This window comes from Cynoglossus semilaevis, chromosome 12 (genome assembly GCF_000523025.1).
Source record: "Cynoglossus semilaevis isolate Cse_v1.0 chromosome 12, Cse_v1.0, whole genome shotgun sequence".
NCBI lineage: Eukaryota > Metazoa > Chordata > Actinopteri > Pleuronectiformes > Cynoglossidae > Cynoglossus > Cynoglossus semilaevis.
The window spans coordinates 7,060,972-7,086,496 of record NC_024318.1 but is presented as its reverse complement, the minus strand read 5'-3'; the positions used below and the strand labels follow the sequence as shown (position 1 = coordinate 7,086,496).

Here is a 25,525-nt window from a genome sequence, read left to right as displayed (position 1 = left end):
CTGGAGTAAAAACTGTACCAAATCATCGTGGTGAACCCCTTCCTCAAACTCTGATATTCAAGTGAATAATTTATTGTCATCCCACAGGTGACTTTCTCTGCCTGTTCCTGAAATCTGGGTATGTCCAGCTAAGGTACGATATGGGAGATGGCGTCCACTCACTGCAGTCTACTGAGAAAGTAGATCTGCGTGGACAGACCTGGCACACGGTGAAAGCAGGACGAATCGGGCGACACAGCTTCCTCAGTCTGGATGATGAAGAGGTCAGAGAGAATGTAACTGCAGGGATGAGCACCTTAGATGTGGCTACAGACATTTTTGTAGGAGGAGTGTCCACTCTGAGTCTGGTCTCCACTGACACTACTGGAGGAGAACCAGTGGGCTTCACTGGTGGCTTGAGAGAACTTATAATGAATGATCAAGAGCTTGATTTGACACAGAACAGTGCAGTGAGTGGAGCAAATGTGGAGGACTGGGATGGGACGGCCTGCGGGTACAAAATCTGCCAGAACGGAGGTCAGTGCAGACCAAAAGGAACTGACTCATTCGTATGTCTGTGTCCACCGTCATGGACCGGTTCTGTGTGCAACCAGTCTGTAGGCTGTGCAAACAACCTCTGCAGACACGGATCATCATGTTCTCCATCCAGTGAAGGCTCATACAGATGCATCTGCCCCTTACCAAGAGGTGGGAGGTTCTGTGAGGCACGGCTGCAACCAGACATTTTAAAGTTTGTGGGAAACTCCTACGTTAAATACCAGGATTCCAGATACAACACAAGGAACCTGAAACACACACAGATAGCTTTCAGTTTCAAGACGATTTCAAACACCAGTTTGATCATGTGGATGGGAAAGGCAGAGGATGTAGATGATGACTACCTGGCAGTCGGACTTGAGGATGGCCTCCTGAAAATCGCAGTAAACCTGGGGGAAAGACTTTCCCTCCCTTTTGTATACAGAAATCTCACGTTGTGCTGCGACAAGTGGCACAACATCTCCATTTCCTTAAACAGCACCATCATTCAGGTGTTCCTCAACAGGAGGAGAATTCATTTGGAAGATCTGGATCCATCTGAGCGTTACGTGGCTCTTAACTACAGAAGTCATCTTTACTTTGGGAGGTTTGAATTACACAGAAACATTTCAGTGGTGACTTCTGGGTTGTTTTCCAAGGGCTTTAAGGGGAAGATTAAGAACATTATTTTGTTTGAAGACATCAAACCAGTGCAGTTTCTCGAAAATAGTGAGGGTTTCAATGTCCATGATGGTAATGATGACTAGTCAATCAGGAACACGGTTCAAACTAGGTGTTATGTGTTTTACTAACAAAACATATTTTTAAAAGTAACACAATTCTCCCCAGATTTGCATTTTAAATTTCTCATATATTTCAGTTTTCTGTCTAGGTCATCATCAGTCAACTGTGCACCTCCTTTTCATATAAGACAATGTTTTAAAATCAACAATAAAAAAAGGATTAACTTTATTGCGAACTGTACAGAAACACAGTGCAAGGGCCAACTGTTACTCACGTATATTACAAGCCAAAATGTACACACTTTTCAGTAGAAAGAATGCTAAAAAATATTAAAGGAAATTAAAAAGAAAAACAATTAGGGGAAAGAAAAAAGCATCACTGTCACTGCTATCTACCATGGGTAAAATAGTTACTGTTACATTCATTCTGATAAACAAATTAATTGTTTTGTTTCCTTTTTTAAATCAAATCACTTGTTACAAGACTGAAATATTAACTTGATACGTTGCAGTTGTCACAGCAGTTTAATACAAAGATAACACGTATAATAAAAACATTAAAAAGTTAAAAAATGTCATTGAGAGTTTTCTCTTGGTCTGAAGTGTCTTATCTTCTTCAGTCCTACTGAAATGACCTCATTTTGGCTGTATATAACATAAATGGCCTTCAAGCTGCAATATAGTCTATAAAATAAACAAGCAGACAGCAGTCTTTTTTCGCACTAATATTAAAATAAAAACAATTATGAATAACTGTCTTTTGAACTTCTGCGTCCATTCTCATAATCAGAGTCCCTCCTGTGTCTGTGTCTGTCCTTGTGCCGGCCGCTGTGATCGCCACTGTTGTGCCTCTCTTTCCTCTTCTCACTGTAGCGGTCCTCCGAGTGTCCGTGGTGCCTGCTCTTCTCTCTGTACTTGTCATCGTAGCCACGCTCGTGCTTTTTCTCCCGCTCACGCTCCTGGTGTCGGCTCTTCTTCTCATGGTGAGAGTCCCTGTGGTAGCTGTGCTTCCCTTGGTGATCCCTGTCCTCCGTGTTCCGTTCTGTCCGCGGCCTCTCCCAGGGGTCCCAGTAGTGCTCTTCGGGACGCTTGTGGTGTCTAGGCAAGGACGATTGTTGCGGTTGTTTCGATAGCTCAGAGGAACTCTCTGGATGCAGCGAGTCCAATCCAGGTGGTGCAGGTACATGTGAAGTTTTTTCTGAAGCACCGGACCGTATCTGGTCCTGATTCTGGGTGTTTGGTGCAGACAAAGTGTGGGTTGGAGGATTAGATGAGTAATCGCAGCTGCCAAGTACCTGAGGCTGTTGAGACGCTGGAGAAGCTGCACTGTTGAGTGTGGTGGCAGGCTGAGCTGGTGGGGGCCACTGTGCTGCAGGTGGCGTTCCTGCACCATCAGGTTGTTCCTGGTCTTGTTTCCCTTTTGTCTGAGACGTCTGAGTCACTGTTTGGCTTTCTTCCTCCTGTTTGTTCTTGGCCTGGAAAAGCTGCAAATATCCCTGGTGAAATGGTGTAACTGGATCATTTTTGGTGTTGCTCAAGACAGGAATAGGTGCTGGAGGACTGCTTTTAGCCTGTTGTAGCACCACTGTATTTTCTGCATTGGGGGGTGTCGATGTTTTTTTCAATATCCCACTTACAGGAGGGGCGGAGATGTTGATCTGCTCCATCGCAGCCTGAGGTTTTAAATGAGGCAAAGAATTCCCACCAGATGCATCTTTTTCAATTTCAGAAGGAACATCAACTTGGCCTTTGTTAGAGTCAGTGCGGCTACTTTCCCTCTCGCATGGAGATTCTGACAGGCTTGCCAGGAAGGCTTCAGTGGATACATCTGGGGGTTTATCTTTGAGAGAAATCTGTGCAGGAGGGGTCACCGCCACAGCATCTTTCACCGATGGGACGTTCACTGCAGATGCACGAGTTGGACTGGAAATCTCCAGGTCAGCCTTAGCAGGTTTGTTCTCCTTCTTCTTGATGACAAAGCGATCTCGAGGAGCGGCAGCTGCAGGAGTTACAGGGCACCGAGTAAAAGCATCTGATTTGGGAGGGGATTGAGTTTTGGAGGGGTTCTCTACCGGCATTGAAGATGTTTTTCCAACATCTGGCAGAGGTGGCAGCTCCCCTCCCCAGCCTACTAACACACCTGGAAGAAAACGCAGAGGTTTTGGTGCTTCCTGATTGCTGGTCTCTTCCAGAACAGATGGTCCCTCAAACGCCTCTGCTACAGGCTCATCAGTAGTGTTAAGTGCTTCAGCTTTCTCTTTTTTATGAGTAGTAATCAAAGCAGAGAGGAAAAAGTTCTCAGTCTCCTGTGGTGCTCTAGTTTCCTTAGTGATGGATGAAATGGTGATGGGCTTGATTTCAGGGGCCACGCACCCAGTTTCATTCACATCCACTGTGATGAAATCCCTTTTTGGTCTCTGGCGTATTATGAGGCCAAGGAGAAGGTTGGCACGGTTGTTCTCTAAACCTATCAAGTCAAGAGGTAAGAGTTTAGAAGACAGAACCTTCATGCATTTGGTGACAGAAAATATTTATATATAATATTTATCTGCAGAGAGATCTGTATTAATATTTAGATTACCTGGTCCATCAAAGGGAACGAGCTGATGTGGAACTTTTTCTGTGGCACCCAGCGGGATAAGGTACATGTCCTTCACTTGTTTGAGATTATTGGAGACCACACCGAAACGCTTACGGCTGCTGAAGTAGGCATACAGGAGAGTGTAGGAAATCTCGTCTTCATCAGTCTCGGGTGAGAAGCGAATCAGGCAAACTTCCTTTTAACAAAATAAAAGCCAAATGTAAAATATTCTGCGTGTGAGTATTATGAAGTAGCAAATAAATACAGCCATGAAAGGTTTCCTTTCAGTGATTTATTGTTTAATGCTGATCCTTGGAATCTCTCAAACAAACATTAAAAAAAAAATCATGTTTTTTCAGAGGAGCCTCACCTTTGTTCCACTTGCCCGAATTTTCTCCAAGTAGTCCCAGACCATCTGTGGGTTTATCCTTCCACCGACCTGAATGCTGCCTTGAAGATCCTGAATTTAAGAAGAAAAACTAGTATTGTCAAATTATTTCAATAATCTACTTATCACAGTGTAGCTATGAATTGATCATTATTAATCAAAACAAATCTGCATTTCTAAATCTGTCCAAAGAATTAAAAAAAAAAGAAAGACAAATAACAGCAGGTAGATGGATGTTATGTTAAAATGCATTGATTTAATCTTAATCTGGTTAATTTCACAAATCAATTATCAATTAGTGAACTACACACTGAATTAATCAGCCCTTAAGTGTGTATTGCATGTGTTTCCAACTTACCTGAGTCAAATTATCCAAAATGCCAGAAACTGGAAAAGCTTTTGTCACAAGTTTTGCCACATTGTGCATGTGAATGAATCCTCGCCACAGTGACGTCAGGTTGGAGAGGAAAGAAGCTTCTTCATCTCGTCCAGCAACATGCTCTGACCTGTGATGAAAAATAACAACACAGCAGGTTAAAACAAAACAGTAAATAAATAAAATAAATCAGGAAACGAGAAACCATTCAATTAGATACTTTGTTTCATAGCTGGTCTGGGCATTTTTTAAGCTCTCCTCCAAAACATTGAGGGGTAGTTCATCTTCTTCTGCAGGTGGTGTCGAGGTTTTGGTCTCCTCTGTTTTAGTGGACTGCCTTCTGACAACTGTAGTTGCCACTTTGACCACTTTGGTGGGTGCTTCCTCTGCTGGGGCCACCATACGACCTTGGTGAACAAAAAAAAAACATTGAAAACAAAAACCTTGAGAAAAATGTTCTGAAGCTTGATTACATCTTGTGTCAAGGTTTACCTGTGCAAATTTTGCAGCATAGGTCAAACAAATGAGACTTGTGTTGGCTGGTGGTGTCTTTCTCTGTTTTTGTACTCTCTGTTTTCTTCTCGGGTGATTTTGGAGGTTCTGCTGGCTCTTCTGTGACTTTGGGCAAAGGCTCCAGCTTAGAGGAATAAGACAGAATACATAAAAACACATTATATTTCTGTTCTTGTAAAAAATAACACAGTTAGGCATTTGGTGTGTCCCTTACGTCTGCAGGCTCCGGCGCTTTCACTGGTTCCTGGCTTTCAATTTCAATCTCACCCTTGTGCGTGATCTTTGTGATGGGTCGTCTCTCAACCTCTCTCTGCTCCTTTTCTATCATTTCAATAGTCTATAAGAAAAAAAGAAAGAGAGAGAGAAATCAAGAGATGGATTTATGGGCTTTTAAAATGACTTTTAAAATGGGCTTTTAACATCTGGAGGGAACAAGATCATTTTAGAGAAACATCGCTGTAACCTTTGGACAAAAACTTCACACACTGTTGACACGCTCTTTGCTGCACAATTACATCTAATGATGGTCTTGGTTTTAATTTGACTCAGAAATATAGATGTCCTTCAAACTTGGTCTTTATCTAAAAGTGTAACTCTGTAGACTGATTCAGACAGACCACCTGGAAAAGTTTGACGACCCTCCCCCCCGACTTACGTGTCTGTTCTCTCTCTGTCGCCAGGCAGCCAACTCCTTAGAGGCCAGTTCCTCAGGACTCATTCGAATCAGATTTGTAGGTGAAATTTCTCCTTTTAAAACTCTCCGGAACAGAACCTGAGATGAGGTGTGATAATCATAAAGAAAATTAAATACTAAGTTAATAACTGTAACAATACAACAGCAACACAACTGTCTGTTTGACATAGGTACTTACATTATTTTTGGAATCCTTGAGATTAAACATTAAACTTCTGTACTTGTTCTTGTATTTGTTATCAGTGTCTTTGTACAGGTGAAAAAGTTCTCTCTCTGTCTTCTTTGCAACTTCAGAAGCCCTGTCTGTCGAGATATTTAAATCTGACTCCTTTAACCTGAAGGAAAGGGAAAGTGTCATAATGTAGTTGTGCCACAATCAAATCCCCTATTTATTCCTGCATGTTCTTAATATATAAAAAACAACCTTACCTCTGTGTAAGGATTTCTTTGAGGGAGTCACGCACACTCCTCCTGATGGCCTCTACAGATACAGGTTTCTTTGAAGCTGAAGATTTACTTTTTGTCTCGTGTTTTGTATGAGAGCCTATAAGGAAAGAGTCAATGGTTATTACTTGAAAAATGTTTTACCTTCTATTTATCTTCAAATTTAATACAGATGGAGCGGACCTTTATCCACCTCACTGCAATAACACACTGACAAACTGCAGTTAGAACCCACAGCGTGCACGTGATTTAGAAGTCACTTTACCAGAAGGAAGGAGTTGTATCACACTTTATTTTGCCACGATTAAACAAAAAATTAAAACATTCAAGAAGCCCATCCTTCACTGTCAACAGCAGCAGAAAGTGAAGACAGCAGGCAGGAGACAATACAATACTGACCCATGTCTGTAAATTTCTTCATTACTTGGAGTCAGCTGTATTTTTTAAAAAATGTAGCTCCTCTTTAGATTTAGGGGGTAAATAGTGGCTCAAGTACAGACTTTACTGTCTTTTAAGAGACATTGCAATAATCTGAAGTGTGTTCAATTTTTGATACATCTTTTTTAAGCCCATAATCCAAAACCACCTGTCATGTATTATTATAATAATAATCATATTTAATAATTTAATCATATTATAACAACTTTTGCTGCTGTTTGCACAATCATTTAACCAAATTGTTGGCCTAGGGACATAATATTTAAAGGATTTAAAAAAGGTTGCATTAAAAACATATTCTTTTAAATAGGCTTAAAACAGTATCTGATGGAACAGCATTGTCTGTAGTAAATAAATCACTAACCTTGTTTGTAAAATGCATCTTTCACATCTGAAGACAGTCTTCTGTCAGGGTCCTGTTGTGGGAGAAGAGTTCAGAAAACATGTACATTTGTAATGAATTTTGAATGTGCAGGAAAATGCAGAAGAAGAAAACAAACACTTGTACAGTGGAATCACTAAATATTAGAGGTGGAATAACCACAAGATATAAATGCATGAATATAAAGGTGTACGGAATCACAACGATGCCCACCTTTCTTACTGTTCTGTCCCCCCCAGATGAATGGGCCTGGGAGGGTCCCGGTCTGGGTTGAGAAGGTAGCTTGTGATCTTGAGCCTCAATCTTGTCTGGTTTGGTTGCACTCGAGGACTCGGGCTCCTGTTTATTACTCTCTTCTTCACAGCACTTTAAGCAGACATACATCTGGTCCTGCTCCTCCATCTCCCGAACTTTGGTCAGGTCCAGACCCACACAGTCACCGTGGAACCAGTCATCACAGCGACCACAGCCAACCATGAACCTAGGAGGAGAACGCCCGTTATGAAGGTCAGAATTTGCACATTTAAAAATATGTTTATACAAATAAGAGGGTTTAGTATATAGTATAGTATTTCAAAACAATCACTTCATTCTTCACAGTTGTTGAACAAAGGTTAATGACTTACATGTTATTGTGAGGCTTCTTACACAGACCACACGAGTTGTTTCCATCCCATATAGTCTCACTGTAAGCAGGTTGATCCTCAGCTGCTTCCTTCTTTGCAGCAGGAGCATTATCTGGAATAAACAGCTGTGGCTCCTCTACAGAGATGCTTCGTGCACTTTTACTTTTCTGTCTTTGATGAATCTTTTCGGTCTTTTTCACTTTCGACTTTTCCTGCCCTCCTTCTTCAGGTGTCTTTGATGTGTGGGCTGGTCGACTGGGCGCCGGATCATCAGTTTCACCTTTAGACCCAGCATGTTTGCCTGGTGTTTGGTGATCACCAACACAGTTGGCACCTACTGGGCTCTTTTTCACTAGAGAACTTGGTGAATTTGGTAATTTTGGTTTGACTTTACCGTCACCTGAGCTTTGTATTTTCTGCACTTTACCAGCGTGCTCACCTTGGGAGTTTTCAGCTGGCCTTTTCAAAGGCCTGATGTCTTTCTTTTCTTTTGGTGATTTCATTTTGTGCAGGTCACCAATTTGGACGTTTTTTAACAGTGTGTTTGGAGAACCAATATTTTCCTTAGTTACAGAGCTCGGTTTCTTTGTGTCCAAGTCTTTATTCCTGTTTAACGTGGATTCTTGTTTGGACTTGTCAAGATTTTTGGACAGAATATGCTGCTTCTCCTTGACCTCAGTTTCACTTACTGTAGTTTTATTGTCTTTAATCTGCGACTGCTTGTTGTCTGCCTTTGCTTCAATGAGTGAATTCTGCTCCTTGGGAACATTATGATTGTCGACCTTTGTTTCTTGTGTGCCGGGGATTCTTTTTAATGTTCCATTAGAGGCCTGCACATCATTAGGATTTACATAAGGACCCAGACCAAGAGTTAAATCATCAGTCGTGTTCTTCTCAATGACATCCACCACTGTCGTATTACCAGGTATGGGGTTCTGTACAGTGACTGTATCTTCCGTCAACGCAGTAAAACCTACATTAGCATCATATGACATGCCATCATCAAAGGATGCAGACTGGGTTGTGTCATCATTTTGTGAATAAGAGGGTCCAGGAAGGAGCTCAATCCTAAAACCACCGATTGTGACTGTCAATCGTCTCAATACAACTGTAGGATTCAACCATGATCCTCCACGAAGATCATTGACATTGATACGTCCTCCTTCTGTTAACTCCTTCTTCAGCTGAGCACCCGTAACTCCTTTTTCAATCAGAAAAGACCTTTGTACTCTATTAACTGGTTTCCTTCCCGGCCTTCCACGAGGAATTTTTTTTACAGATGTGTTGGCAGGTTCAGGCTCACCATCGTTTTCTGTGTAAAAAAAAAGGAAGCCAGATAGAAAATGTGTCAGAACATTTGTAATTTTGAGGTTTCAAATATTGTTTTTAAAATGAGCACAGGCTTACCACATGCTGAATCACCTGGATGTTTCTTAGGCCTGCCAGCACCACTTTTAACTTGTGTAGACTCTTCAGATGTTAGTTCACCTTCAAGACCTGCTGGCACCAAAGTTTCATCAAGACCTGCAAATATAAGGTAAAAAAAATCCTGTATTTATCAAATTCAGGAACAATATGATTACTAAACCAATGGACATAATTTGATTTCTAGTATTAACTGCACATTCTACTCTAACCATAACTATTTTTAATTGTAATATTTGATTTAAAACAGAGAACCAAAGCCTACAATTAAATTTTTATAAAGGCTCCACCAACAATAATAATTTTTGTGTTGACTTGGCCCATTTGACTTACCAGTAGTGGTAGAAACAGGAAATGCAGAGTCCTCAGTGTCCAGCAGATTAAACTGAGAGCTTGCACATCCAAACATGGGATCTTTGTCACTAAGCATATTCTTCAGTGAATCATCAAGGATGAGTTCTGTCCCAAAGTCATTAGTAGCTTCACAATCTATATTTTGACCTATTATTAGGGAATCATCCAACTGGTCACTGGGTATTAAATGATTCAAGGTGTCCACAATATCCATGAATGCTGTTGCTGCCTTCCTGAAATAAAAAAAAAGATTTAATTAGTATCAGCAACAATAATAATCTAACAGTCAGTGAAGACTTATTATTAAACTATCATACATGATATGCTCATATGCTCATATGTCGTCTAATACGATAGAGCATTGTAATATAACTCAGTCCTATCTGATAACACATGGCTAGGTCTTCCCCTTTTTCATTTAAATAAAAACCAATTGTGCAACATATTGGTATCTTTACATGGCCTTTACAAAGTGTTTTATTTTAGTACTTTAAAGAGAATAGTTAATCTCCAAAAGTAATCAGTGATGTTATCATTAAGGTCAACTGTTGAATTTAAGCAGGCCAAAAGCAAACAATAGCTAAACGAATGTTGTAGATCACACAAATTGCATGGTTGTGGGCTTTCTTTTAGTTTAGCTTTATATCTTATTTCCCAAAGGCAACTTCTGTTTGCAATAACATGCCGAAACCGAGATCCGGGTATATAGCTAGCTAGCATGCTAACAGCTAACGAGCAAAACCCGATCGTTAGCCACCCGACGATAACTTATAAAGCAAATCACTTCAAGTGGAATTGTTTGACTCTGTCTAGGTTAAATTGTACAAACAACAGTTGTTTTTAAAAATACATTTTACTACATAGGCCAAGACACAGAGAACAGTATATATGAACACGAAGCTTAACAGATCGATGGTAAACCTGTCTTCGGATTAGCTAAATCGTGTTAGCCTTGGTGCAGGCCCCTGCTACTAAGTTTGTTTGGAGCTTTGGAGCTGCAATGGCTTACCGAGGGTGTTTGTAAATAAAACACTAACAAACACAATGGTCCATATAATTGATAAGAAAAAACACATACTTATCACTTTCTGCAAGTCCGTATCCAACTATCGTAAGGTTACATACTCGCACAGCTACTCCCAGTAACTTCCTAACTACCAACGCCGTGTTTTGCTCCAGTGCTGCAAAGCCCTTGACAGCCAGTCACGTGGTTTGTGTTTACAGGCGGCATGGCAGCAACAGAAAACGTAGTCTTGTCTGATTTATTTATATATATATATATATATATATATATATATATATATATATATATATATATATATAAACGTTATATTAAATTTTAAGCCGCTACATAACGTTTTGTATTTTAAAATGTAACTTATTTATAAATAATATAAAGACAGCATAATTCAAAATGTTACAATCAAATATGATTTTAGGTTTAAGTAATTAATTTAAATGTCAGTTTTTAAAAAGTGGACATGAAATAGGTTTTAGCACATTAATATACAATTATGTTTTTTCAGTTTTATGAACTGAAATATGAGTGAATTTGGCAGAATGAGAAAATAGTTAATATGATTTGGAGCCATACAAATGCAACTCAACTGGATTTTGAATGGGTTTTAATGAGAGATCAGCATGGTGAATTGTTTAATTGCATACATGCATGTACTTAAATTTTGAATAAAAAGGAAAAGACACAGCATTAGACCATTTAGAAAAAAACGTATCTATTTCCTCTATATTTTGATATATATGTAGTAGATACATAAAGCAACAAAGACATCATCCAATGTTTAGTAGTTAATAGGTAAATGGCTCTTTTAAATTTTCATCTGGATCCAAACCGTACCACAGAGTATAATTGTGCACTGCTGCCCAAGCCATTCTCTCTGTGGTGAATGTCGCCGCCCACTGTCCTGATGGAGAAACAGAAATTGCACCTCCAGCCCCTTGAACACGATCTCCCATGTACTTCAAAGACACACGTGAAGCCTCAGCCACGGATTTACCTGTGTATGGAGAAATAGTACACATATTTCACGTATCTACATGAAGAGTTGACTAATCAAATTTAATCTAATGTACCTTGTTCAATATGTGACAGAATAAGTCTGGCCAATGTGACTTTGAGAATAGACTCTCCATGGCCGGTACATGACACTGCACCACTGGAGTTGTCTGCATATCCTCCGCAGCCTTTGAATATGAAAGTATTTGTAATTGAGCTGACTTAAGTTGTGGTTTTTGCTTTTATCATTTTGTGTAACTTCCTAAAAACATTACCAATAATTGGAGAGTCTCCTACTCTACCAACCATCTTATTTCGGATCCCTCCAGTTGATGTTGCACATGCAACATTACCAGCACTGTCCACAGCAACTGCCCCAACGGTGTCATGAGCCCTGCAGACAGGGGGAGGGGAGGCAACAAACAAATGGGGTCACAGATAATGCATTTAAAAACGCCGCATATATGGAGTATAAATAAAAAGAAGCTGTTTATATACCAAGATATAAACAGATATTGAGGGGAAATTTAATCTGTTTAAATTCTGTGATATTGAGGGGAAATTTAATCTGTTTATCTGTGTGTGCAATATTTAAAATTTCCCTTAATATATTTCATTTTTTATACATATAAGTTTCTGGGTACTTAAATTTCACCGACTTAATCACCATACACTTTTTATTTTATTTTTTAACTAATTTTCTATCCTGGCATCAGTCTTGTTCTAATTCCTTATTTCATGTTCAGTATAACACTCTTTGCTCAACTGGTCCATGAAGTTAAATTAAGTTTTCTGAATCTGTTTTGGACACTAAAAGCTCATTACCATCAGATCCAGTACCTACCACTGAGAGTTAAAATCCTCCATGACTCCAGTCACATAATTCTTGTGTTTCTCCCATTCTTTCCTCTCATTCTGCGTCACCAACATTTCAGTGGGGACTGTGTTCATACCAATGCTTTCTGCAAACATGTTTGCTCCTTGACCTGTCAACATGACATGGACGGTCTGATATATTCCGTGACAGCAAGCATGTATGAAAAAAGTAAGAAATGCAGAAAATGCATTATTAACGGCATTGTCAATGAGAATTAAGTCACTTTGCTGACGGCACACAAGAGTTACTTAAACACATTCTGGGGAAGGAAAATCAATATTTTGTAGATGTGTTTAAAGATAGCACCTTCTCCATCACTGCTCGCGCCAGTGAATAAGTTTCTGGGTACTTAAATTTCACCGACTTAATCACCATACACTTTTTATTTTATTTTTTAACTAATTTTCTATCCTGGCATCAGTCTTGTTCTAATTCCTTATTTCATGTTCAGTATAACACTCTTTGCTCAACTGGTCCATGAAGTTAAATTAAGTTTTCTGAATCTGTTTTGGACACTAAAAGCTCATTACCATCAGATCCAGTACCTACCACTGAGAGTTAAAATCCTCCATGACTCCAGTCACATAATTCTTGTGTTTCTCCCATTCTTTCCTCTCATTCTGCGTCACCAACATTTCAGTGGGGACTGTGTTCATACCAATGCTTTCTGCAAACATGTTTGCTCCTTGACCTGTCAACATGACATGGACGGTCTGATATATTCCGTGACAGCAAGCATGTATGAAAAAAGTAAGAAATGCAGAAAATGCATTATTAACGGCATTGTCAATGAGAATTAAGTCACTTTGCTGACGGCACACAAGAGTTACTTAAACACATTCTGGGGAAGGAAAATCAATATTTTGTAGATGTGTTTAAAGATAGCACCTTCTCCATCACTGCTCGCGCCTTCTCCATCACTGGGTTTGCAATGTTCTTTACACAAGACACAGCACCGCTGGCTAGTGTTCTTCCATCCATGATAATGGCATCTAACTCTACTTCTCCTCTGGTGTTCAGTGCTGCTCCGTGACCTGTAAGTGGATTTCACAAAAGATAAAAGTTTCTTTAAAAAGGCTCTCAGACAAGATTTGATACAGGTATTGTCACATTTAGTGGTGTCACTGTTGAGCATGGTGACAGCCCAAGGGCAAAGTGGATGTGGAGCAACACTTGTTTGAGTCATATTTCTGTCACATGGGAGATGTGTTTTCTTTGTTAATTGCTCGAAAATATACATAAAATAGAAAAAATACTTTTCGATACATTTGATGATCCTATATGTACAGTATATTCAGACCGACGTGTTGCATTGAAACCATGATGGTAATTTTCTACGGTGCTACACCACCAAACGTCCACAGGGTGGTGCTAATGCTGGAAAGATTAGATGAAGAGAACAGAACATTCACTCATTTACAAGTGAACGTGAATTATTTGTCACTGTGACACAGCACACCACTGCACCGAACGAAATATAAACACTGCATTTTACCCATCACCAAAGTGAACAGGGGAAGCTTAAGCCCCCGGGGAAGAGTGTGTGGGGACAGTGCCTTGCTCAGAACACCTCAGTGGTAACTTGGCAGTTGGTGGACTTGAACCACTAAGCCACCACTGCCCTTAACAAAGTTAATACACGATATCTACATGTACCATTTGCTACAGACAACAATGGTGTAGTATTAAACTCTGTATGTGTGGATAGGACTGAATGGATACTGGATAGCACTTGTTGATGTACCTGCATTAAACACACAGTTATTTTCCAAAGTCCTCACAGCTCCTTCGACAGCATCAACTGCATTTCCTCCTCTCTTCAGCACTGACATCCCTTCTCGTGCCGCAGCCTTCACTCCATTCACAGAGTCCTGGGCCAGATTGTTAGGTATAGCCCACGCCCCACCATGCACCACTATAACTGCTGGCATCTTTAACTGTAGAAAATGAGAATGAAGAAGTATTTTATTTTATATTCCCAAGATATAGCTTGTCTGTTAATGGCCATGGTGATTTGTTTTCCCCATGTGTTTCCTTGTTCATGTTCACTACTCTTGTTTTTATCAGGGTCAACAGAGGGCAGCTGAGGTCAATTCCAGGTGTCATCGGGTGAAGTATGGATACACGCTGGATAGTTCACCCCTCTATGGTAGGGTCACTTATAGAAGTAAAAAAACAATTCACACTTCCATTCACACATACGGATGATTTACTGTCAACAAAAGATAATGAGTTGGACTGTTGGAGGAGACCAGAGGAAGAGGAGGAAACTCATGTACACACGGAAAACACATTGACACTTCAGAATAAGTTAAGTCTATCACATACGTACTGTATCAGCTCAGCTCAAACCGGTGATGTTCTTGCTGTAAGGCAGGGGCTATAACCACTCTTTCACTGTGTTCAGATGTATGATTAGGAAAAGTATTTCAACGTTTGTTTTCTCATAACAAAACCAATTAATTCTGCAATATTTTTATTAGATTTGCTTGTTCATTTAATATAAAACATTTGATATGTTTTATGCATTTTCTGCATTTGCAGAACACGTGCTTTTTCATACTACAAAAGAGTAGTATGAAAAAAGACCAAACAAAGTGAGCTGGTGTTGAACGTGAAACCACAAGATTTTGTATAGTTACAGCAGGTTTAATTTAACTCTAACTGTAGCTGTCATCAATATACAGAAAATATTCAGAATATTTCCTCTGATCCGTCTGGAACTGTGGTTCTCGTTCACTGACAGCACACACGTGACACCACGGCGAGAACCTTTCAGGCTATCAGACGTTTACTATGGTAGGTACACACCAACACTCAACTCAACCAAAACCTCAACTTCTAAACAAACGTCTTTATTTCATTTACCTTCTCGTTCTTCACTGCTTAATTCCGCGGGACGATCCTTATCCACGTCAATCACGTGGTTTTCAGGGTGACGCTTTTTCTCCTCTTGTGTCACTTTTGTCTTCAGATTAGTGACCAATTGTGTAAAAGCTTCTACATTATAGGCAAATACCGTGATCTGTTGTTGTTTGTTTGCATATTATGGTACATAATGTGTTGAAAATAGCGTGATAAATGACGATAGCGTTACTACTAAGACTTCCGGTACAGCATTTCAAAATAATTGTCTATGCTATATATTATATAATATATAACACCAAAATAAAATAACAGTTGACATTGATCTTCGTGGCTTTTTTCACTTTCATATCCATCTCAGTCAAATAGAAAGAAATGTTTGGCTGAAGAAACACAGGAAAACTATTCTCAGCTTTTAGAAAGCAATTGTGTAATGAAACAAATTATTCGCTAGATGGCGTTAAAGGCTCTCCTAAATATTTGTGGATCAGTACAGAATATATAATAAATAATTAACCGGACGCACTCTAACCCTTACTGAGTCTCCTTATCCTGCAGTCAATCTTCAATTTGCACCATCGATATGATTTATTTATTCACATTGTTTTCATTTGCAACTCAGTATTTCATACTGTACATCAAAGGTTCAATTAGAGGTTCAATTAAACACGCAGCACAACGAGCTACCGTGGCCAGTTAAACTAGTAGTCAAACTAATTTCGTTGTAAAAAAAAGACCGTACTAAACATATCGTTTTGTCTGTTGATCATTATTGCTTAATACGTTTGGCACTGTAGGTTACAGTTGTAGTTGACACTGAGAGTTGTTTTTTTTTTTTAATATTCATGGTTAATAAATAACATTTATCCACAGCCAATACAACTAAATTAAGATACATATTTATAGCACTTATATTTTAGACTTTTAACAAGGTGTAATTTGTATTAATGTGTTTTAAATTGTTTGTCCCCAAAGTGTAGTTGAGAATGTTATGGTACCTGAAGTATATTTTCCTTAAAACGTGATTTAATTTAATTTAATTTGATTTTACTGAAGAGCAGTAATCAAACTGAATTGATGAAAACATTGTTAAAATTCCACTTAAATAAGCACTTGTAGGGCAGCAGCAATCCTAAGGTCGTAATCCTCTCTAAAGGTCAAGTGGAACTATAATTGATCATTCAGCCCAGCTCGTCAGTAAGTGAGGAGGTCAGTGTTGCAGGTGATTACTTATATTAATGTTGCCCCTATAGGATTCTTCCATAAAGTGTTGTTAATGTTCTGTAAAATGTCTGATGTGCAGAAAGGTGATTTACTAGAGCATAAGCATTAACCATATTATGTATATGCATATTTAATATGCACACAAGAGTATGTCGCTGTATGGGCATAGATACAGTATATATATATAGCCACCCTGCTTCAGCACCATGGACAGCGATACTGGTTTCAATTGTGTTTTAGTTTGATGTTTATCTATCGATTAGACCTCTTTTCTAAGTTCCGCATCATTGCCAAGCCTTTGAATGACCGTTAGCCATGATAGCCATACCTGTTACCATTGACCTGACTTGTTAAAGAACTTTAAAAAGAACTATTTTTTTAAACATATTTTATTGCGTTAAAACATTCTTAATACTTGATTACTTTTTAACTATTTTGGTTGCTGAATTAAGGGTTGAGTGACCAGATTACAAACAGCGTGGGAATTCATAGGTGGACAGATGTTGATGGTGACCAGTGAGATACTGATGTCAGGGTGCAATTTCTACCTTGTGATCCCAACTGGCATAATTTGAATATCATGAAAAATAACATGCCCTTTTAGATCATCACGTCAAATCACACGCAGTCTTTGTCTTTTCACCTGGGATAATTTACAGTATAAGCTCAGCTAAAGCAGCAGATTCCACAGCGCTGAAATCAGCTTAATGCAGGAAGAAATGTCCGTCCGATCCAAATGCAACCTTAACTTTTTTTCTTTTTTCTTTCCTTTTTTGTCCTATAGTCCATACCCTCGGAGCACTACGCCCAATTGGTATGCGCTCAGCGGGGTACAGTCTTTGTTTTCCAGCAGCTCCAGTGGCAGCATATGACCAATAATGATGCTGAGGGGCGGGGAGCAGTGGAGTCTGCAGACCCGCTCCATCTGGCTCAGTGCCGAGGAGAGGCAGCAGCAGGCAGCGGTGGCAGAGATGGGCTCACACCTCTGAATCACAACTCAGCCTCCAGCCCGGTCCATCATCACCATCTGAGAGTAGTTCTTTTTATTTATTTTTCTGTCTCCGCTGCTCGTACAGTTGTGAAGCCTCGTAGAGCAGGTGCAGTTGCTTTTCGACGCTCCGGAGTCCTGTGGTCTCACCTGCACGACCGGTGAAGAATTTCACTGTGATAGAAATGCATCCAAATAAGTATTTAACTGAACTGGCGGCGGAGAAGGACAGCATGGACTCATCCTTTGTGCACGCCGTGCGCCTTCTGGCAGAAGGTAAGTCATGTGTTTTAATCCCTTCCCAGAAATGCAGACTTCAGTGTTGGCACTATTGTATTGGATTTGCGGTAGGTGTAGTTATCTGGGGTGAATATATTGGAGCACAGTGACAGTCACAGTGTTGATTTGCTTTGACTTCCTCGAGTGATAAAGAAATCTAAACTTTTCAGCCATCGGAGACGTATGAGGTGTCAATAAAGTCATATTAACGGGTTCTTCTCGGGTCAGTCCTTATATACGCTATTGTTTAAAATCATCTTCAAAATGTATTGTACTGCCAGCTGCTGTCTCTATTGCACAGAGTATTATTAGATAAAAATGTAAACTCACTCACTCTATTTAATTTAGTTTCATATTGTTGTCCACAATATGAAAAATGTTCCTAAAACAGGACAAGGCACTACAAAAATAAGACTGAAAAAGACTGGAAATAGACACACTGTAAGTCAAAAAGCTCTTGTTTATGTGAAGAGAACAGATATTTCTCTAAATGCCCGTCCATTATGCGTACACACTCCTGCCAGGGCAATTTCTTCTTTGTAGAATTCTGGGCGATGACTTTGACACCAGGTCACGACCTGCTCTTTAGTCTGACGACTAGAATCCAGTTCTTTTCAGAGCTAATTTCAGATTTTGGAAAAAAAGACAAAGAAACAGACAGAGTTAGAGTTAAATCAAAACCTGTTGGTTCCAGGTTCTCATTAAAGCCTTATAAAAAATTGGATGTTTGAAATTCTTCATTTTCTACGGTTAAAAAGGCGGATGAGATAAACAGTAATGTAACTGAAGGACAAAGATATAATGACGTAAAACTCAAAGCCAGAGTGATGTGCTGTGTTAATCAGAGGTCTTTTGCAATTGTATGTCTTAGAATTTTTTTACTTTTGATTTGCGTCTCGGTCCACTGTACTGTAAGGGCCAAAGGTCAAAAGTTGAACTATTTCAATTATTTTTTGTTATGTACAGTAGTCAGTCATAGTGTTTATAGTGGAATTATATGGAGACAGGGACCTTCTAGCAGTAGATATTTTGTAATATAGTATAATAATATTTTTTCAAGATGTTTCATCCTTAACCGCTAACAACAGCAGTGAAACAGAGTTTTTTTTTCTCAAACACGGGTTAAAAGGCCATTCTCACTACAGTACTGTATATCCAGTCATATTTCCTCCTTCCTGACTGTATAGCAGTCACATAATGAAGGCATAGGGTGAGACAGATGTTTGACAGTCCTCCCTTCCTCTGACCCGAAATCATTGTACTGTACACTCTAGATGTAGCCTGGCTATTATTTATTTACACACTGAGTGTGTTAACTCTGACCTTCTAGGAAACGTATCTGGAAGACGAACATGTGTCACAGAGGAGACTGAAGTGCTAATAAGAACAGATTGAAAATAATAATATTTAGCGAACTGGAGTTGTTAGTCGTGACAGAGAGACACTTCACCTGCTTTAAAGTACACTCCCAAGTTTCCCCAGTTCCTGGAGAGTAGAAAAAACCCACAGGCCATCTAGAGGAGATCCAAGAATTTTATTTTTCTGCCTTCCTCACTGTTCCCTGCAGTCTGTATCTATCCTGTGGCCGCTCCCAACCAGACGGTGATGGATGTGCACAGCACGGACTCACTGACTGTAGTGTAAAACTTGTCTCAGCAGCTCCTAGGGCAGACCATGCGTGCTGCACAAATCAAAATGTCTATCAGAAAAATCACAAGAAGTGCTGATATTTTACTGAAATTCCTCAGACGATGTCAAAGATATCTGTCTCATTCTTCTAATTAGACTGATCCTTTTTTAAAGTATGCTGCTGAGACATTTTATCACTGAACTAATGTGCTTTAATGCAAAATCAAACATTTTTTTGCACCGAAGGTCAACACTCTGCCATGTACAGATTTGTGTCAGATTTGAGTTTCTCACCATATAACTGCGTGTCTGGTTAAAAGTAAAAAAAGCTGGCTGGATTAATGTGTTCTGATTGACCAGGGTGTAATTTATGCTCTGCTGCCTTTGCTCCCTGAGCTCTGCTGTTGAAATGTGTTGATGAAACACCTGACAGATCTGCTGTTGTCGCTATCTTTGACGCAGATGGGATCATCTGTCGCACAGCTCACTTTGCCAGCTTTTAAAGACAGATTGACAACGAAACTGCTGCTCTCGTCAGCCTCACAGCACACACCAGGCTGGACCTTTAAATGGAATTGAACAGATAGAACGGTTAGAGGTGACTACAAACAAACACAGGAAGCGACTCGAAAAGAATATTTCTGTCTTTTTGTCTTAAGTAATGTTCATAAGTAATGTTCATGTTGTCAACTGCGGAAACTCTTTTCATTTTTCACAATAGTGAACGATCAGAGGAATAAACCGCCAGTTTGTGGAGATGTATGGCTGAATATGAAAACAGTCAACACAAGCATGTGAAATAATGCTCATAATTCTAACCACTTTAACATGGGGTCATTATTCTCATCAGTCTGCACTCGTGTATAATACACTCTCCTATAAATCAGCGGTCCACATGATAAACTACATCCACAGATTAGTATATCACTGAAAGGTGTTGCATATTATCCTCCATTTTTCACATTATGCTCCTTAAATGGAACATTGTGGTATAGTCTCAGCATCAGGTCAATGTGTCTGAAAGGAATGCAGTATTTGTTTAAGTTAGTTCTGTCCTTTGAGTCATTCGTCTTACATTGAGCAGGTGTGGATCTCTTACAGGGAGGAATTATTCTTTTATTCAACTGTTTGAAAGAAAGAGGAAAAATACCACTAGAATGTTCTCATCTAGAACTTAGTATTAAATTCTTTCCTGTCAGGCTTCCTTAGTTATGAGTGACATGGTTCTTTAAAAAAAAGAACTTCAATAATAAAATTTCCTAAATATTTTCAATGTGAAAAACAATAAAAGCACAGAGTGTTGTTTTTTTAATATAAAAAACAAACTCCGCAGTAAAGCTAAACTAATTAAAAAAATAATAATCCAACCAGCAATTTTCACAAAAGGCAAATAAAATCCAAAAAGCCTCAATTCCATTAGCATTAATAGCTGCTTGACTACTGAGGCGTAAAGACAGGGTATAAATGGAGAATCCACCAAAAGGAAATGTCACTGGAGATATTTCTGCATAATTTATGTTTCACCAATTGACTTATTTGTCCACTAAAAATACAGAAAATCTCTTATTTGCCCTTTGCCTGACAAACAAAGCTCAAGTGAATTCCCAAATTACAGATTTGAGTTTTTATTACATTTCTAGAACCTCGATTGACTTTTCTAGAAACTCCTCCTTTAACTTAACACATTCTATTGATTCTTTATGTTTCATCTAAATTCTCTGGACATGTCCAGACCTAAAGTCACCCTAAAGGGTGAGTTAAGTCATGAAATAGATTAGTTAGGAGGATCGTCTGGTCGTTGTTTTTTTGTGTTTCGATTTACCCTAACTTGGCCAGGCCTGGTTTATCAAAGAGAGTTTTAATCCTTATGGGACTTCCTGGTTGAGTAAAAACACATAAATGGTACGTAAGTGTATACAGACAGCTTAGTGTACACTGACAGACGCATTGATTTATTGCAGAACGCTAATGCTTGTGTGCACCACTTACGCACTACAAACGTAATACAAACAAATGTTGAGAACATCTGAAAGGATGACATTGAGTTCTGATTTTAAACGACAAAAGAGAGCCGTTCTGTTTTGTTTTTTGTTTTGTTTTTTTAGCAAATTATCACATGTGGATGTGAGTAATGTTGTTTAAAGGCAGATGTCACTATATAATTACAACTATATTTGAAATAAAACATGCACAGCCTCGTCCTGATGTAAAACACCACTGATGATCAAACATGATTTAATCCTAATCATATATGAATTTTTACTGGGGTCTGATTTTGTCTCTGAAATTCTCACCAAAGTTGCTTCAGCTGCACATTCCCATGGTTCTTTCCACACTTTCCACATTCTTTCCACATTTCCACAATGAGATTACTTTCTTAGAAAGGAGCCATATGACAATTAGTTAAATCCAGTGTAGGTGATATTCACCCTGATTCATCTACCCTGTTGTCATTAGTTTGTTCCTGTAATACACAGACTACTGTATTCAAATGTTTTTGTAGTTATCAGTATTCTGATTGGTCCAAAAGAGTCAGAAATGACAAACCCTTTAGCTTCACAGTGATGCCCTTGCAAAGCTAGTTTGAAGATCACAAGTTTAAACAAAGAAATGAAACAGCAGACAAAGTGCAAAAAGGTTTACCTTTTCAAAGCCCTCATAGAAAGCTCACTTAAACAAACAGCAGTCATTTCTGTACAGCACTGCAGAAGTTCAGGCTCATATTGAGTCATCAAATAGCAGGACAGCGGTAGTAAGAAACACAGACAGTTGAGTCTCAGTGACTGACTTTTAAGAGGATCTGTGCCATATGTTTCATATTCTCAGAGCCAATAAAGAAGCACTGGTTTCTTCAGAACAGTTCCACATACAAGCTGGCTGCTCAGTCAGACGTGATCTCTTACCGCGTGTTTGTTACAATTAGCTCGAATTGTGCCTTGCTACACACTGCAGATCAGTCTGGAAGAAAACGATTTGTTTCGGGGGTTTTTTCTCTCCTTTTTGGCTTGTCAGAGTGATCGCTCAGAGTACGGCAGTAATCCACTAATTTGGAGGTACGACCTAACAAAAGGACAAAAAAGTAGAACGTGAGACAACGTGTCACATTTTGTCCATTAGGCTGACACGTTTATCAAAAGTGACTTACGGTGAGTGCATAGGTGGAATAAGATTAAATTCCAAGGTCGCGAGCATTTCGAGCAACAGGAATAAGTGGATGAGCTAAAGCCACAGCCCTCGCTTAGAAAATAGATATTACATATCAGATGTTGTTACTGTAAATCTTCAGTGCTGCCCATACAGATGGAAAGCTGTAAATAAAAGAAATATCCAACGGCAGGTATTTACAGCAAAAATGTAGTGTATATGTATGTATTGGTATTATTGTGGCACACACACAGAGAGCAGGATGTTGATAAATTATGGCAAACATTTGTGTTTCCCATGTGCATAGGGCCAGAGTTAATGGCACCTCTTGTAGCACTCGTACGCAGATGTCGCTTTCCACGCGTGGTTTTACAGCGCGTCATTTTTCTTCTTCCACTAAAGCTTCCCTCACCTCAGACTAACACTGTAAACACAAGACACTAAATGTGAAATGCAGTGTAAGAGAGCTAACAATGCATAGACACAGAAAGTGTCAACGTGCACACACACACACAGACACACACATAAACACAGTACAGTACAGCTAGGATACCGCTCAGTCTCAGCCAAGTAAACAAACAACAAAGAATTACCTGCATGAATATGTAAGTTCACAAGTTCTAATTTTATTAGAAACCTTGACTGGTTTTCCACTGAGGAGTTTAACTGCAGCCACCCTCGTAGCCTTAAGCAAGGTAGAAAGAAAAAGCAGTAAATCAGTTAAAGGCTTAGATGTGTCAGAATCCTGCAGGGACTGACTGTGGAGGCTTTATTTATACAGCCCTGCAACATAATTGGTGAAAATAGAAAAAAGAATGATTATTTGTCCTTTTACATGAAGCTCACGATGGGTTTTAGTTCTGGTTCTAGTTCTTGTTCCAGTTCCACAGGGTTGAATGAATACTGTTTAGATTAGACTGACATTACTTTAACCACAACTTTAAATGTGCACTGATGGAACTTGAATCTGAAACCCAAATATTTTTATTTAATAATAGCAACACCAGTCCATCACAATTAAATGTTCCTACAGCACACCATAGTCCACTGATTTTGTTGTTCTGTACGAATATACTGCAACTTAAATATTCAACTGTTGAGGTTGGATTTCATCAGGTGGAGTTTTAGCTTTATTGAGTTTTAAAAAAAGATCATCTTCATCCCAAGGCTGCTCATTTATTGAATTTGATTTTGACTCCAAATAATCACAAAGATTGTGTGGCAAACATTTTTACAGGAAGTAAAATATGACATGTACTGCTGGTGTACAATTCATGCAGAGTCAGTGTGTAATAATGTCAAATAATCGAGACTACCACTTTGATTTTACTTGATTATCTAGCAGTCGTACTTCAACGCACATAAATACATGATAGACCAACAGGTCAACAGTGTGAACTGCCTGATGAAAACCACATATTATTTTTTCATTCTTGCCCACTGAGCAGCTTTCCTGCAGCTCTGTGCCACCATGACAGAGAGGATGAAGAGCAGCAGAATAGTCACTCATTCACTTTCCCCAATGACTGTTTTTCATCCTGTGTGAGAGCTGGAACCAGGAGCCTTCAAAGCTCATACACTCACTCCTCTGATCTGTAGCCTCCCACCACTCGCTACCACATATTTGACAATGATGACACCAGTGTGAATATATCTCCATATTCATGAACCGTAGGCTCAGTTTTTTTTTTTTTTTTACTCTCTGTCTCATATCCTGACTCTTACTTTCTTCCTCTGTGTTGAGGTTACAGGGTGGTAGCTGAGCAGAATTAGGGAGACTTAACAGGCACCGGTGTGGAGTAAAAATAATATTCATGGACTACACAAGCAGCAGTGTTTTATTCAAATGATGCAAACACTTGGAACGAAAATGGGGCAGAGTGTAGCCTTAAACAAACAGACACGGGTCTAGAACTAATCCATGGGGAGAAATCAAATTACTGTAAAAGATTTTTATTTCTACTCTGTTTATTTTCTGTGAGGATATTGTATAAATCCTCATTAACAAAAGTATCTATGATGAGGATATATAAAATTAATTCTGTATCCTAGTAGATAATACTCACCCTAGATTCCTCTGCAAAGTAAACTTCATCTGTCAAACTCTTTCTGCCATATATTTTTAAATTAAAAAAATGTTTTTTTTTTTTTCAAAAGTATGGATAACAAACAATTAATCACGATAAATCGCCTTTACATGACTAATCTAAATAATTAGTCTATGTTTTATTAATATAAAAAACCTTCAATGCAATATGATTTTTTCATGCTTGGGTTGGTTTTGTTAAAAAGACAACTTTACCATAGTGTTTCTAAATAACATATATATAACATGTATTTGTATGTATTTCACTACATTGATTTTAAACATATTTTTCACTCCAAATTCAACCCAAACCTATTCAAAGTTATTGTTTTGTTTTAACCCAGGGCAGGCCAAACAACAGACACAGTTAGTTACAGTTAGTTCTCAGGAGACAATATCTGTCTGGTACGAACATAAAAGCAGAAAGTATTTGGTAATAATTTGGTCTGGACTAAAAACTGTCTGCTGACATTTCTACCCCCGCCCCCGACTGTTGACAACGTTGCTCGTTATCTGTGTTTTATTTGCATTCTCTGCCTCTTCCCTGAGCAGCAGCCACTCTTCTGCAGCAGAGACACATTAGTTTAATATAGGCACATGTTTACACTCTACAGGTTGTGTTTAAAGTATGTCCTCGGGCTAAACCCATTTTAAATGATATATTCTAGGAGCTCCTGTTTTCCCAGGACACTTGCTTAATGTAATGCAGTGTTTGATGAGTCTTTCAGTCTGTTTACTCGCATAAATTATTAGATGAAGAATCCAAAAAGTAGTTCTCTGGAGAGGTAATGAAGAAATGCTTTCTTTTGGGCAAATTTCACTCTTAGTGAAGCAGTCATCCAGCTGCTCCACTGCTGCAGTTTTATTCTAACCTTTTTTTCCCCCTCTACATTCATTCACTCACTCTAAAGCAGCTGAAATTTGAGAAGGCTTTGAATT

General features: G+C 39.0%; 4 protein-coding genes across 10 annotated transcripts in view; 2 read left to right on the top strand and 2 right to left on the bottom strand.

Annotated features, from left to right (window-relative positions):
• Positions 1 to 1,615, top strand: part of eys (eyes shut homolog) — a 130,186-nt gene extending 128,571 nt beyond the window's left edge. Inside the window, 1 exon segment of the mRNA XM_025060947.1 lies at positions 88 to 1,615. Coding sequence (XP_024916715.1) covers positions 88 to 1,283 — 1,196 coding nt within the window. The 3' untranslated portion in view covers positions 1,284 to 1,615.
• A 95-nt stretch (positions 1,616 to 1,710) lies between these two features.
• Positions 1,711 to 10,703, bottom strand: phf3 (PHD finger protein 3). 2 transcript variants are annotated; one of them, XM_008321813.3, is made up of 16 exons: positions 10,559 to 10,703; positions 9,460 to 9,713; positions 9,109 to 9,225; positions 7,702 to 9,013; positions 7,289 to 7,556; positions 7,058 to 7,109; positions 6,241 to 6,355; positions 5,990 to 6,146; positions 5,773 to 5,889; positions 5,332 to 5,454; positions 5,097 to 5,241; positions 4,825 to 5,011; positions 4,587 to 4,734; positions 4,211 to 4,300; positions 3,841 to 4,036; positions 1,711 to 3,726 (listed from the first exon to the last, which is right to left on the bottom strand). In XM_008321813.3, exons 2-16 carry the CDS (start codon positions 9,692 to 9,694, stop codon positions 2,003 to 2,005), a joined length of 4,986 nt encoding a protein of 1,661 aa, XP_008320035.1. In that variant the 5' UTR covers positions 9,695 to 9,713; positions 10,559 to 10,703; the 3' UTR covers positions 1,711 to 2,002. The 2 variants fall into 2 exon arrangements, with proteins under 2 accessions (XP_008320035.1, XP_008320036.1); XM_008321814.3 differs by having other exon boundaries at positions 9,124 to 9,225.
• Positions 10,704 to 11,095: 392 nt separating this feature from the next.
• On the bottom strand, positions 11,096 to 15,373 carry LOC103387265 (isoaspartyl peptidase/L-asparaginase). 2 transcript variants are annotated; one of them, XM_008321815.3, is made up of 8 exons: positions 15,240 to 15,373; positions 14,116 to 14,308; positions 13,290 to 13,405; positions 12,678 to 12,704; positions 12,339 to 12,502; positions 11,770 to 11,888; positions 11,572 to 11,682; positions 11,100 to 11,495 (listed from the first exon to the last, which is right to left on the bottom strand). In XM_008321815.3, exons 2-8 carry the CDS (start codon positions 14,300 to 14,302, stop codon positions 11,287 to 11,289), a joined length of 933 nt encoding a protein of 310 aa, XP_008320037.1. In that variant the 5' UTR covers positions 14,303 to 14,308; positions 15,240 to 15,373; the 3' UTR covers positions 11,100 to 11,286. The 2 variants fall into 2 exon arrangements, with proteins under 2 accessions (XP_016892626.1, XP_008320037.1); XM_017037137.2 differs by lacking the exons at positions 12,339 to 12,502; positions 12,678 to 12,704 and adding an exon at positions 12,921 to 13,084 and having other exon boundaries at positions 11,096 to 11,495; positions 13,260 to 13,405.
• A 2,154-nt stretch (positions 15,374 to 17,527) lies between these two features.
• khdrbs2 (KH domain containing, RNA binding, signal transduction associated 2) overlaps positions 17,528 to 25,525 on the top strand; it is a 52,086-nt gene continuing 44,088 nt past the window's right edge. For 4 of the 5 annotated variants that reach the window (XR_003051382.1, XR_003051384.1, XR_003051383.1 and 1 more), the window contains exon 1: positions 17,619 to 17,724. Coding sequence is in view for 2 of the 5 variants with exons in the window: in XM_025061162.1 (XP_024916930.1) it covers positions 17,634 to 17,724 (91 nt within the window). In the remaining 3 variants the exon portion in view is untranslated. Of the gene's footprint in view, positions 17,725 to 25,525 lie in introns of all 5 variants that reach the window. The other variant, XM_025061163.1, reaches the window with a different exon arrangement.